The sequence below is a fragment of the Empidonax traillii genome, unplaced genomic scaffold (assembly GCF_003031625.1).
Source record: "Empidonax traillii isolate 1590-97213 ecotype Southwest subspecies unplaced genomic scaffold, ASM303162v1 scaffold687:size894609, whole genome shotgun sequence".
Classification (NCBI taxonomy): domain Eukaryota; kingdom Metazoa; phylum Chordata; class Aves; order Passeriformes; family Tyrannidae; genus Empidonax; species Empidonax traillii.
Window position 1 is genome coordinate 270,372 of NW_020955880.1, and position 15,076 is coordinate 285,447.

Below are 15,076 nucleotides of genomic sequence, written 5' to 3' on the forward strand. Positions count from 1 at the left end.
ACACTAACCAAAACTTCAAAGTAAATTTAAAAATTACAGAAACATGAACCAGAGTGCAAAGAATGTCCTTGAGGCAAGATTAGCAAGCAATTACACCAGTCACTGGTAACAGTTACACTATATGGTATTTTTAATTTTTCTTCTTAAAATCTGCCTTGTGTTCCCAGTATGGCAAAATCACCCCGCTCTTTTTTACATTCTAAAATAACTGAAATCATCAATAATCAAGAGAGCATCAGCTGATCACATTTCAGGATGCAGCATGGGAGTATTAGGTGACTGGGCATTGATCAAATGACGACAGAATCTGGAGACTGAGTCTCAAGTAGTATTGGTTGACCCTGATGTTAAGTATGTTCATATTATATAAGCTTACACTGAAGTACTGTTTCTGCTGCTTAAAAGTGCTATTAAAACTGCACATACAAATATATTTGCTAAGTCAAACACCTACAAGCACATTTCTCTTGTTCAATCAATCTTAAAATGGCCTACTCTTAAACCAACTTTCTGGCAAGGAAATACAGACCAGAACCTCACCCAACCATTTCACTGCTCTCAAGGTAAATTCTCTGAGCATTTAATGTGTGTCCCCTGCAAGAAAATTCCTTTTTATGTAATAACCTACCAGCCAGTGAATGATTTAAAATGAAGGTGCCTTTTCTCATGTACCTTGCACATACACAAGGGATGGAAATAAAGCAGCAGTATTTCAAAAGATGATGCTTGCACATCTCTTCTAAATGTATACGGTTCTCTAGGGAACAATCAACTCAGCAATGTCTGTAATGCTCAGGCTATAATTACCAAAATGAGATGCATAACCTTTATTACACCAGCAAACAGTCAACTTTACAGATTATTTCTCTTACTTTGGTGCTCTCAAATCTTTTTTTTTTTTTTTTAAGTAATCAACTGCTTCCAATCTTCCACACTGCAGCTACTGTGCATTCAATGCCAGGTGCTGCACACCTCACGAGCAGAAACTCAGCACAATGCAAGACCTTCTCCAGCCCATATAGTTTCAGATACTGCTGTAGCATGACAGAATGCCTTTGGGGTTTAGCAAATTCAAACAGATTCTGTTGCTACATCCCACAGAAAAACGCCTTGAAAACTCCCCCTGCTTAAAAGAGAAAAAAAGAAACAGCCCACATCTCCAAACACGACAGTGCATTCCCGGCACGGAATACGCAGTGCAAGAAGAGAATAACGACAGTATTCGTGTTACCTTCAGTCACATAGTTGTGGTCTCGCAGAAAGCTGTGGTTAATTTTCCGTGTGTCCGTGTCCTCGCCCATTTACAGCAGGATTACTCAGCATGCCTATCCGCAGTGGACTGATAGCATCAGCAGAGGTCGTCACAAGAGCACCATCCATGCTGCCACTGCCTAGCAGAGGCGGGGAACACACCGGGCCACTGAGCACAGCATAATGAGAGCTACTGAGGCAGCACAGATTGGGGGGGGGCGAATAACGATCGGGAAAAGAAGAAAAAAAAAAAAAAGAAGAAGTAGCGGGGAAAAGCCGGAGGGAGAAGGGAGAGACAGCTCCGAGAAATCACGACTGCAGAAAGCCAATAGGGAGCTTGCGTGAAGGCAGCACAGGCACTTCTCCCACAGTTAAAGAATAACCCCGTGGTTCAGGCAGGCAGGCAGGCAGGTACTCCTTAGACAGGTGCCCCCGCAGCGTCTCCCGCGGGCGCTGCAGCCGGGCCGGCGGTGCCGCGGGCAGGGGCGCTGCGATGCGCTGCGCTGCGCGGACTGCAGCAGGAGCCGCCCGGAGCGGGTCGGGCCGCGCCGCTGTCACACGGCGGTGCCGCATCAGCGCTGGCCCCTCCCCGCCCGCCGCCCGCCCGCGCCGCAGCTGCACGGAGCGGGGTGAAAAATGGGACTGCAGGTAATCATCGCGGGCCCGCCGCCGGGAAAACACCGAGGGGAGGGAGAAGAAAGGTGGGGGGGGGTGAGGGAGAAGAAACTTCAAGGCGCCTAAACGGGTTTGCATCGACACGTACCGCACACTAACAGGCGCCTACGGTTTTGTGCTAGTCGTGCTGTCAGCTGCAGCAAAAGCAACAGTCGTTCAATGTCAGCCTGTATAAATACTACTGAAATTGCCAAATATCTGCCTATGCAAAAGGATTTGTTAGAGGCAAGGCAACCGTTCTGAAAAAGTAAGATAAAATAACTGTTATTCATCTTTTTTTACCCCAGTTGTGTAGATAAATGACAATTTGCAAAGTATTAAAAAAGGAGGGGCAGCAAACAACCTCTGTATCTTCCCTGTACAGGAAAGAAAAGCTGGACAAAGGGAATGTTTGCAGGTCATGAAATATTCTTAAACCTGCTACTCTATTTCACTGCATTATCCTATCATCTTGAAAAGGCAATGTTGAAATATGTAAACTCAGAAATAGGAACATAAGTAGAAGAGGAAAATTACTTGTATTATAAAATAAAGCTTGCTCTTTAGTCCAAATGTTTAATAGCTCATATTGCAGCAAAATTCTCTGCTTTAGCTTTCAGTATCCGCTCAAGAAACCACAAACCACCACTACAGCATGATAAGGGAGTCCACAATCACAAAACCAATTTAGGGGAGAGAAGGACAGTCCTGTGCTCTAGGCCCTGGAATTCCACACAAAACATACAATCCAGTTGTCAGCATTACTAGAGCATTTTGTGTAACTCTAAAAGAATCTTGAAATTTTTTGCTGTTTTGGGTTTATTTCTTTTTAAAGAAGCTAGGACATACAGTTCTTGAAGGAAAACTCAACTACCCTGCTAATACTATAAACAGGCAAGTGACTTTGGAAACAGTAGAAAACTATGTAAAAACCTACCCAGCGATTAATGTCTAATTTCAGGATGAAGTAAGGCTGGAAGGGAAAGGAGAATGAATTTCTTCCTTTTCCCATGAATAAAGCAAAATAAAACAGAACCATCTCCAACCTTACAAGTAAATATTATAAAATCTTCACATTTGAGCAGGTGGAAAAGTAAATAAGTTATTCAATACTTGCACCTGTATAAAACACATTTTACTTATATGCAGGTTTTGTGGGTGACTATACTAGAAATGTTACTTCTGTATTGAGAGTGTAAGTCAATACTGTGGCAGTACCAGCAGCTCTTCAGTGTCTGCCCTATCCTTTTCAGAAATAAGGAAGGACCCTTGCAAACACTGGCATTTATTTTGTATAAAATGGTTCCAACCTATGTGATGGAGCTGGTTTATTCTGCCATTCCCTGACACATTACGTTATCATCTTCGATTTGGTTTTCCAAAGACAAAAGGGTCTATGAGCAATATGCACTGCATCCCAAGTCCCAGCTCTGCCCGAGTCCTTGGCAAAGAGTGCAACAAACAGCCAGTTTACACTCAGTCATTAACACTGTGGTTAGACCAATCTGGGTCAAGAAGGCATTTCCCCTTCAGCATCTGTGCAGAAGACAGTCAAACTGCCTGGTAACCTAGATGCTTCTGTTAGGAACCTGAGCTCCCTATATACTCAGGGTCATTTAAACCTCTCATTCTCCATGTTGTATATTGGATGCTTAAGTTTCTCAGTAAAGCACCCACGTTAGATAACAGCATTAGAATCACAGAATCGTATCAGATTGGAAAAGACCCCTAAGATCAACAAGTCCCACCATTAACCCAGCACTGCCAAGAGCAGCACCCATGTCCTCAGGTCCCACATATACACATCTTTTAAATACCTCCGTGGATAGTGACTCCATCACTTCCCTGGGCAGCCTGATCCAGTGCTTGACTACCCTTTCAGTGAACAAATTTTCCCTAATATCCAATCTCAACTTCCCCTGGTGAAATTTGAGGCCAATTCCTCTCATCCTGTCACTAGTTGCCTGAGAGAAGAGACCGATCCTCAGTGGGCTACAACGTCCTTTCAGGTAGAGAGCAATAAGGTCTCCTCTGAGCCTCCTTTTCTCCAGGCTAAACACCCCCAGCTCCCTCAGCCACTCCTCATCATACTTGTGCTCCAGACCCTTCATCAGCCAGCTCCCTCAGAACCCTCAGGTGGATCCCATCCAGCCCCATTGGCTTGTGAGTGTCTAAGGTGTATAGAAGATCAAAGATCATTTCCCCTTGCATTATGAGAGCTTCATTCTGCTCCCTGTCCCTGTCTTCCAGCTCAGGGGGCTGAGTACCTGAGAACAACTGGTCTCACTATTAAAGACTAAGGCAAAGAAGGCATTAAGTACCTCAGCCATTTCCTCAGTCTTTGTCACTACGCTTCCACTTGCCTTCAGTAAAGGATGGAAATTCTCCTTAGCCTGTCCTTTGTTGCTGATGTATTACAGAGTGTGGATTCCTCTGTGGAGGTAACACGGAGCAGCTTCCTGCTATCACTATCATGATGCTAAAACTGAAAGAAATGTCACCTTGCAGGGCATTTGATCCCAAAAATCAAGCACATTTCAGTAAAAAGGCACAGGAACAATTTATATCTACAAATACACAGAAAATGAATATGTGTTCTGAGAAAAAGAATTGTAAGGAAAATTTATTACTGAAAATAAATAAATCGATAATAAATTATGTGAATGATGTGTCAAATCTCAAAAAAAAGTCACACTGACAGTCCATGAAAAATCATTTTCATCCAAGAATCATTTTCTTTGTAAATACCTCTAAATTTCTGTGACCAGCGTGTCTGCAATTTCTACAGTGCTTGAGAGAATTCTGCCCTTCCTGCTGTTCCTGCTCTTCCATGTAAGCTTGCCAATCACTGCCCTTTATTTGTCCTCAGTTAGCTGAAGCTTTACAATTTCTATGGTCTATCATTTTGAGCCTCCTCCCATTATTTGTTAGGTGTAATTTAAGCACTTAAAGACGTTTTTATTTTTTTTCTAGGAGCCAACTAGACATTTTTTTCTGAAGTCAAAATAATAACTTCCATCCAGAGACAATTTTCTCCACTCACCATTTGAATAAGAGAGGTTCATAGACAACTTCCTTAGGCATCACATACAGGGCAAATCACACTTACCTTTACCTTGCAATTTTTAAGTTAAAAAAAATCTCATAAGGAGGAATGGAATGAGGAGGAAGCCTTTAGCAAAAACACCAGACAATATTCCCTGTGTGCATGCAAATGCTTTCCCCAAGATTATGAGCCAAATCCTTACTGTGTGGCAAATATTAGCACTCTACTGACTTAAGTAGGTCAGTTCACATGAGGAAGATTAGCAAAATTCTGCTCTAAATTTGTAGCACAATGCAAATTTGTGAGCCAACGTTTGCAGATAACTAGCTGTGCCATTTGAAAATGCTACTTATTATCAATCCCACCGATAACCTACATAATTTCATCCAGTCAAATACCCAGAGAGAAGGTGTGCAGGGGGGGAGGAACCTTTAATCAAAAATATATTTGTTATTTGGACTTTCTTAGTAGTTCATAGTCGTACTCATAAAACAACATGCTAATTGAGCCTAATACTTTTAAAAAGAGTGCCCTATCCTTAAGAATTTATAAGTAAACCATAAAATGGAAGAGCCATATACAGATCAGCAGAGACATTTAAGTAAAAAGAGTCATTAATGAGGATGTAGTCCTGGTTTAGAGCTTTCTTCAAAAGAAGGTCATTAGAGACTGTGGTGAGCAGCAATACACAACAACCGGATTCAAGACGTTGAAAAACAACTGCATAACAGGAATAAAGTGATCTTAGTGGTAAAAGGAGGAAGATTGGCTAGCAGGACAAGGAGGAAAATAAAAGACAAGGGCAGGCACAACACAGATGTCAGTACAGACTGCAGGTATCAATAAGAGTAGAATTAAAAGGAGCACAGCAAACAAAAACTAGATCTGTGCCAGAAGAGAAAAATCTAATAGCAGAGGGAGAGAAAATACTTTGAGGAGAGGAATATACCTGTATTTCCCTTCGTCACAGTTTTAGGCAGAAGAACTGGAGAAAGGGGAAGGTAGAGGGGAAAACCAAAACCAAAATCAAGCAAACCAAACAAACAAAAACAAAACAAAAAAGCCAGAAATTGAAGCAGCCAGTACCCTGAGGAAGGAACCAAAACTAGTTATGGTACAAGTGGAATTGAGAATGTAAGATTTGGTAACGATGTAGTCTAACAGTAGTAAGGAAATGAAAAAGAGAACAAATCTTTGGCTGAGTGACTGTTGATCATATTTTTTTGTTGTATTTCCACCAGGAAGCACTGCAGCAGGAGAGAGGGAGGAATTATGTGCTAGAAGGAAATTGGTTCTGTGTGATCCTATTTATTAACATATTTATTAACACCTGGTGAATGCATGGCTGTCCTCTTTTGCAGAACATGTATGTTCTTCTCTCAACCACATTCCCCCAAAGAGCTTCAACTTAGCTCTGTCAGACACTGAGAGCACAGCCTTTATTAATTAAAACTCCCAATATCCGAAATAAAACATCATTAGGTACTCCAAGTCTCCTACTTACTACCCCTGAATTCATCACTCTATCTGAATTAGAACAATTAAGTCTGAACTACAATCAAAAGAAATGGCTATCGAATACCTAAATATTTTCTTTTTTGTCTAACTAAACTTCTCATATACAGATCATTCTGTACTTCACTTAGTAAAGCACAGTGGCTTTAAATGAAATGGTACTGAATTTTGAATTGGCACAGAACTTTGAATGAATTATTTTTGAAGAACAAGGCATTTAAAGAACTGTGATGGTGGAAAAAAAATCCTTAGAAGTTACACAAATTGCGCCAAACCCAGACTATCTTAAAATATTACCTTAATTTAATGTTACTGAAGTCAATGGAGGTTTTTAAGAGCTTTGACAGCATTTGCTTCCAACCATATCCCAGTATCTGCAAACTGTGTGAAATAGTGCAAAGTTTCTCATCTTCAAATGGAATAAGATAACACATAAAATTAAGTCAGCTACAGAAAAAATACAACACAATATTTAGCTAACCCTTGACAATTATAGCTCGTTGCAACTGAGTGTGCTCACCAAAAAAGAGTATTTATAAGCCACGTGTTCTCTCCCTTTATGCATATCTAGTCTATGTACAGAGATGTAAAATGCTCAGCTACTGACTTCTCCAGTTAGGCCTTCAGCAAAACAGCCTTGTTGTTCATTTATTTATTCGTAATGTCCAGGAAAAAATGATTATAGAGTACAGTCATATTTCTCTTTGAAATGCCAAAGCTCATTGGCTGCCTTTCATTTAAAAGGATAAAGCAACAAGGAATGTGATAAAAAGCTACTCCCCTGGTCTTCCTCCAGCCCTACTCAGCTTGACAGAGAAGGGACTCAAAGCTCTCAGCCAGAGATAAGACAGCAAATCCACTCCCCTGAGTTTGAGTAGTTTTCCTTCTCACTATTTGAAAATGCTAACTTTAAAATTCTGGTTTTCCCTGCTATTTGTCCTCTCTTAGTACTTGTGTCCAGAATGAACATTCATTCTGTATCATGCTCTCCCCTATATTTGAGACTGGATCTAAACTGCAAGTTGCAGCAGCTAATGTTAACCCAAGCTTGCCTTAAACAAGCTAGAGCCTTAAAAACCATCCAACCCTGATGGCTCAGAGACCTGAGCACGAGCTCTGTGCCTTGGAGGAAGTTACCCCACATGTGATTAAAGTACCAGCAGCACAAACATCTTTTCACCATTGCTTATTTTGAGGACATTCAAGTACAGTTCATCACATGATGCCTACTTGCAAAGGAATTAAGCTAATGGCTTTGTGATAGTAATAAGTGTATCACAAATTACTCTGATAAAAGTTTGCCTTAAAAATAAATATCTGCATTCCCATACACTTCTGAAGTCCTTTTTATATTTGTCTAATAGCCAAATATAAAATACAGTGCTACCATGCAGTTCCTTTTTTATTTCTGACAGCTAAACAAAAACAAATAGACACTGCCAAAAGCTAACGTAAAAAGGAATAGAAGAAAAATTATATCAATCATAGGTCTCGTAAAAATTAATTTTGTCTTATTCTAACACCTCAACAGTAATAATTTAGAATATTTACATTTATAGCATTTAATTCATATTTCAATACACAGCCATCAGTTACATTTAATATTTTATATTTAAAACTATTATGTAGCTCAACAATTCTGAAAAAACTAAGGGCTGCTATCACAATTGGAAAATATTTCATTCTTCAAAAAAGGGGAAGTTTCTTCAACACACTACCTTTTGCTGTATTAAACCTAAAAATAACACCTGCCCAGAAGAAGTGATTTATTTTTAGTCTACATACTCTAGACACAGAATAAAACTAATGCCTCCCAGCGCCTGGTGATTTCAGAAAGCAAGCAATTAAAAGTCATCACTGAGCAATTTAAATTACAGAAGCCAACTTCCGTCAGCGACTTTCACCCTGTCTGTTCTGGTGAACACTGATTGCATAAGGATCCTTAGCAGAGCCAGGGCCACTTCAAGGTTTGCAGAGAGCCAGAGCGTGGGATGAACTGAGTACACACCGTGCTCACAGGTTTTCACACAGGAACCAGCAGTTCTGCTCTTCTTTTTCTGTGATGTGCCGATGGTAGCGGGGAAACTAATCAATGTGGAGGGATCTGGGCCTAATTTAATGATTTTTAAAAACTGAGAGAATGCAGCCAGCATATTTGGACATAAAGGTTGCTGCAAGACATCTCCCCGGAGCAGAGGAGATGCCCTGAGCTATGACACCCCTGTGCCCCCAGGAAGCTCCTCTCTTAGGGCCACTGTATCGTTCTGGCTGGAAAGGAGTAGGTTTCCCCATCCTACCACAGCAGCTGCACACCACAGCCCTCTCCTAACTCCATAATGGCATGTTAATGCACAATCTGGCAACCTACACTGGCCACTGCTTTCAGGTTTTCCCTCTGGAGAAAGGAAGAATTTGGAAAGATAAAGCTTCCTATCTACAGGCTTGGGTCTGGCCAGAGCAAGCCTGCAGCTGAAGAGCTGGAGCTGTACTAGAAACAGCAACTGCATCTTTGCACTGTCCTTTTGTGGTTTAAATCACATCTACAACAAATCCTGCAACCTATCAGCTAATGAGCCCAAAGAACCAGGTAACAAGAGCATGAAGAAATTCCAGTTCTGCACACTCTAGGGGCAAGTTTTAGTTTGGCAAATTTCAGAATACTGTAACAGATTCCAGCAAGATCTAGGTTTAGCTAGAGATGGAAAGCAAGGCTGCAAAATTGTAGGGGAAGGAAATGCACAAAGTACAGACAAGATGCCAAAAAGAAGAAGCTGGAAGTTCTCCCAGAATTTACTAATTTGGAGATAAAGCCTATTCAGTGACTGCAGCAGGAATGGGAAGCGTGGTCCAAGGGAAAGAGCACAGGACAAAGAAACAAAACCAAGCACTAATGCTGCCTTTGAGGCTTTCACCATGTCATTTTACTTTCTTACTCTTCTTTTTCACTCTTACACTGTGTTGCCTATTTAAACCAAAAATTACAAGGTCTTCCCTACTACAGCAAAGATGTAGATGAGGAGGAAAGCAGGACTGGGGACAAGTGTTGAAACAAATGCTTCAAACCAAGCCTTAACTTTCAGCAGAAGTTGCTCTGCTCTGCTCTGTTCAGTTTCTCAAACTGAAATACAAGAAATATTATGTTAGGTTTGGTATCATTCATTACATGCTGAAGAAAGCATTCTACTAATTTGGCTAATTTAGTTTAATTTTTTAAATACTTTATACAGGTGTTAATTAACTCATACATACAGCATCACTTGCATGTTGCCTCATGCCTAATGCATGGACAGCACGTACCTTGTTACCCCTATTTGGTGTTTATGGGATACTTTGACAGCATCCTCTCTCTGAATTACCCTTTAATATCAGTAACTCACTACCATGTTCTCTTGTGCAGGGGAGAATGTCTCTACATGCAAGCCTATAAAATCATGATGCATATAGTTTATTCAAACTAACATTGTTATGTTATGCCTTTTTATGCCCACAAAAAAAGCAGAAAATCTATCCACACTATTAAAAAATTATGAACCTCTAAAGCAGCAATTGATCCTAAAAAGAATAGTTAAATCCTGCTGGAAAGGTCTGGAAAGTATGAAGGGAAGATGTTTCAGTGGCTGTTCATGATGGACAGATCAGAGCCATCAGAGCACACAGCACCAGAGGCTGCTGATGGGGACTGTCACAATAGTGACAGCCTCAGGAGCTGAACCGCAGCTGCCTCCCCGGCAAGTAACCCAGCACACTGTCACAAATGCTTTCCAGACAAGACCTATCACTGCACAGCCAGGAGAGCCTGCAATTACAAAACTAACTTCACACCTTAAGACAAGATGACCCACATCCCAAATAACTCTGTAGATGTCAGGCTCTGGAGTGGGACATGAAGCCTGTTGAGACTGAAAAGCCTGAAAAGAGACCAACAGAGAACCTACAAATATACACTGGTGTGAAGTAATTATTAAATTGTCACTTGAAGGCACTGGAGAATCCAAAGAAGTACTGCCATAAAACACAGATCAGAAGCGGCCTGAAAAAGGAATTTACAGCAGGGATACAGGCACAGTCAGAACTCCTTCAGAATGTATAGATATGTTTGTGTGCATATTTGTCCAAGAAAGGAACTGGGAGACAGGGAGAAAAGCAAGTGTCAATAGTATTCAAACCCATGCTAAGGGTCATCTACATCTTTCCTGAATAGCAGTGGACCAAAACATTTCAGCAGTACCCTGGTGTGACATCTGGGTGGTGAGTCAAAACACGAGGAAAGGAAAACAGTTTCTGGAACAGGTTCCAAAACTCAGCATTCTGAAAGGATTAAGCCAACAAGATACAGAAATCTCAAGAGATGGAGCTTGAACAACTTAAAGAGAAAAATGAAAAAAATCAAGAGAAAAGACATCAAAGCAGGTACAAAGAAACAAACTTTCTGCACAAAAGCAAGAGAGAAAACAAGAAATTGTTTTAAATACTATGGCCTGTCATAAAATATCAGAAGCTGACTGAGACTTTGTAACACCTCTAAAATATTTACACATTACCAGGAGTAATGAGTGTAAATCGAAAGAGAGGAAATTCAGGTTAGATATTAGGAAGAAATTCTTTATTGTGAGGGTGGTGAGGCCCTGGAACAGGTTGCCCAGGAAGGTTGTGGATACCCCAATCCTGGAAGTGTTCAAGGCCAGGTTGGAGCAACCTGGTATAGTGGGAGGTGTCTCTGTCCATGGCAGGGGGCTTGAGACTGGATAATCTATAAAGTTCATTCCAACCCCTTAACATTCTATGGTTCTATGATTTTTGAGACTTAAAAAAATAATTAAAAATCAAATCAACGTAGCAGGTTGTATTCACTCTTACACTAAAATGCAAACCACAGCCGCCACTCCTAACATTTTGCTAATTCAGACCTCAAAATATTTCAGAAGGTAACAGTTCAGGAACAACTCCTGCTTGTGGCAAGTCTGTTAAACCAAATCAACATACAGGATCATTTATTACTGTTTTTGAATTCTAGACACAGTCATACAAAAATGACAGTTCTGAAGGGAACTTAGCCCAAAAGACTATGCTTTTCACAAGACCACAGAGAAATGACATGGCATATGACAGGACATTCAACCTGACTCCTTCCTTCCACCAAAGTAATTAATTAATTCAGATAGGCACAGTGCAAGCAGCTCTTTCTCCAGCATTACCTTACACCACAAAGAGTAGTTACGTATTTCTCTGTTCTACAGTAACTAAGGTTGAATGCAGCCATTTGGAAGGGCCTGCAGACTCCAGCCATCCTGGACCAGGGAGAAGGCACTGCTGCAAAACAAAAAAGCTCTTCTAGAAAATTATACAGTCGTAAATTTTTTCCTTTTACTTAATATTTATTGCAATATTGTTGAAACATCCTCAGGAGAGAGGAAATCTCTCAAAAAACTAATTGTGTCAATATAAACAAGGATTTTGCTGGTAGCCTTTCCTCCAGATCATCCAAATATTTAAATTACTGTAGCATCTGAAGTACAGTAAAAAATCCTACACCCGCTCTAAGAGCTGCAATTTCTAAAATGAAACTCACTTGATAAAACAAAAGCTAAAAATAAATTCAAGCTTTAAAAAAAAAAAATAAACCACCACTCAAGAGAAAACAAACACATAAGTATTCAATGGTGTGAGGAAAAATAAAAGTAATTTGTACACAGAAATCTAGAACGACTGTACTAAATGACAACAGAAGTTTGCAAGACACATTAAACCCCAAATTTTGAGGAGTGTGGAACCCCGTACTACACTGCAGTAAACAGCAAATGCACCTAAGTGTTGTGTTCCACTTCTGGCCTCCCTCACACCAACAGCAGCAATCAAAATTCAGAAAAACAGAATAAATCATAGAGGTGGAACACTAGAATCTGAGAATTCCAAGGTACACAAAGACTGAAAAGACTCCTGTAGGAATAATCTGAAAGGCGTGGAAGCACAACTATCCAATGAAATAATTTTTATTGTGGCTCAAGACATAGTAAGCTCAAATTAAATTAGAGGAAAACATGTTGCTCATTTTGAGCTATACTTACACGGGAGAGTACAAGTGGAAAGTTATTAATTGATTTTGCAACCTAATAAAGGACTAAGCACCTACAAATTAAGTGTTGTGATAAAAACAACAGAGGTGCCTGGCCCCAAGGAGAATCTGGAAACGGGGAGGTGGAAGTGCTCAGCCTGTCCAGTGCAGAAACTGCCCACTCAGGGAGCAGCTCTCTGGAACCAGCACCTGAAAACACTTGAACAGAAACACACATCCATTCCTTTCTAGAGCTCACAGGTCTCACACGAGCTCACAAAGGAGATGGGCTTGCTGATATAAGATCTACAGCCAGAATATTAATACAGTCCTAATAGCTGGTGCCACTGAATATTCCCTGAAAAAACTGGGAGACAGTCTTACATTATTAGATAATTGTGGGCTGGTAACTCATGTGAGAAATCCAGTATCATTTCATTTTAGTTCAAGGGGAAACATCTGAGTTTACCACATCTCTTCCTGAACTGCACCTGATATTAACAAAAAATGCAGTATTTGTAGAACCAGAAATTATCTTAACTAAGAAGAACACAAACCTGTGTCTTTATGATGGAGATGCTCACCACAGCCAGGAAATTTGGGGCTTTTTGAGCCAAACTTGAGGACACAGCTCCAAGTTTTTGCACTGGCAATTACTTTACATAACAGAGAAACAATCATCCAAACAGTATCTGGAACCACAGCCACATTGCAACTGTGTGTAGGAGGAAATTCAGCTTGGCAAAGCAGGGGAACAGGAGTCCTCACCCGAGAGAGGGAGGCCAAAATACCCCAGTATAACTTGCTGATGGAGAAGAAAGGTCTGCTGAGCAAAACCAAGCCCTAGTGCATCAATAACCACTTTAGAAAAAAAGAAGGGGGCAGGGGGGCCATTTAATAGTACAATTTTTGCTAAACTCTGCAAAACTATATTTAACCTTACTTACAGCTAGACAGGGACCAACACAATTGCTGAGCAAGCATAAGTGTTAGGTCTTAACACATCTGTAGTCTGTAACAGAATGAACTGATTTCAACTAATGAACTGCCAAGCCAGCACAATGAAAAGACCAAAGCATGGGAAAATAAATGCAATAATGGTATGCTTAAGACAATTATAAATCAAAAAGGATGATATCTCTAAGCTTTAAGAAACAACTCCCTGGGGAAGGATGAGGAAGACTATCTGTGAGACACCATGCCTAAGGGCACAGTGACCAGTGATCTGAGGACTGGAACTGAAGCAGTAAAACAAGTGAGCAGTCTGGGAAATCAAGGAAGTAAGCTATGGTTGTGGCAGTTTGAACAGAATAAAGGAAAATTCAAAAGTCAACAAGGTGGGCATAGTAAAAGAGGATCAACACTGCAAACCCCCTGAGTAGAGAACTGACTTGTAGAGGCAAGTACTTCCCTGAAAAACCTTGATGCATCAGAGGGATGTCCTTCTATCCCTCGAGGGGGTTTGCATATCTTAGGGGTTGGGAGGGCATAAGCATCTGGAAGTAAAGGTAACTACCATAATGACAAAATTACAGACTCACAGAATGGTTAAGGTTGGAAAGGAGCACTGGAGGTCATCTGGTCCAACCTCCCTGCTCTAGCAGGGTCCCCTAGAGCGCAGTACACAGGATTGTGTCCAGACAGCTTTTGAGTATCTCCAGAGAAGGAAATGAAATTACATCTGTTAATGACTATAGGCTGTTCCCCATACTTGCTGTCATTTATGTAATCTCTTTAGTTACAGAATTCCTCTGCCAGCAACCCCACTGTCATTCTTATCATAACCTCCTTCATAGTCTGGCTGCTGACTCTGTCTGTGATCCCGACTTGTTCTGATTATACCATAGCTAAGTGCCACTGATTTTTAGCTGTCATTGCTCCGCTTTGTCCATAAACACTGTCAACCTGTATAAGCTTATAAAAATCTTATCTCCTTGTAAAATGAGTCTTCTTCCTTGCTGCTGCGCACCCCCTCCATCAAAGCTAACCCACACTAACACTGCATCAAAAACATAACAAAAAGCAAATAAAGTTGCATTTTCTGTTGGGTTATATGTATGCATGTAGGAGATACTCTCAATCTTGCTTGAGCTTTCAGGATAATTTCTTACTTTCTTTCAGAAACTCAGTGGAGGAATGGGAACAACATAATAAGTTCAGCCATTTCCACAAAAAGGCATCCTATGAGCTTGATTACATATATTAGCCTTTAAGCATATACCTAAGCCCTGTTTAGTATTTAACCATAAATCTCATCCTCACATCAGTGAAGCACTTTCAAAGATTTTAATATGCAGTTAAATTATAAAAAAATTCTTTCAAATAATATGTGGCAGAAACCTCTGGTAGTATGCACTTTGCACAGTTCTATTTAAAGAAATTTAATCTAAAGAATTCCTTGGCAACACTTAGAACTGTAATTTCTGTAACTCCTTGGGACAGTAATTAAGAGTGGCTTCTTAATTATTCAATTAATCTATAATAAACCAGGAAGATTTATCTCTCATTTGTGCCAATGTAATTGATAGATGTGAGCATTTCAAGATCAACAGGAAAAA

The 15,076-nt window shown here is 40.4% G+C and overlaps 1 protein-coding gene across 9 annotated transcripts in view; it reads right to left on the reverse strand.

Moving 5' to 3' along the window:
- PPP2R2C (protein phosphatase 2 regulatory subunit Bgamma) overlaps nt 1-15,076 on the reverse strand; it is a 198,045-nt gene that overhangs the window by 134,237 nt on the left and 48,732 nt on the right. Inside the window, exon 1 of one of the 9 annotated variants that reach the window (XM_027899735.1) lies at nt 1,232-1,744. The exons of 5 other annotated variants lie outside the window; for them this stretch is intronic. In XM_027899735.1, coding sequence (XP_027755536.1) covers nt 1,232-1,301 — 70 coding nt within the window. In that variant the 5' untranslated portion in view covers nt 1,302-1,744. Of the gene's footprint in view, nt 1-1,231; nt 1,745-15,076 lie in introns of those variants that run through there. 3 more of the 9 variants (XM_027899740.1, XM_027899736.1, XM_027899738.1) reach the window with 3 other exon arrangements.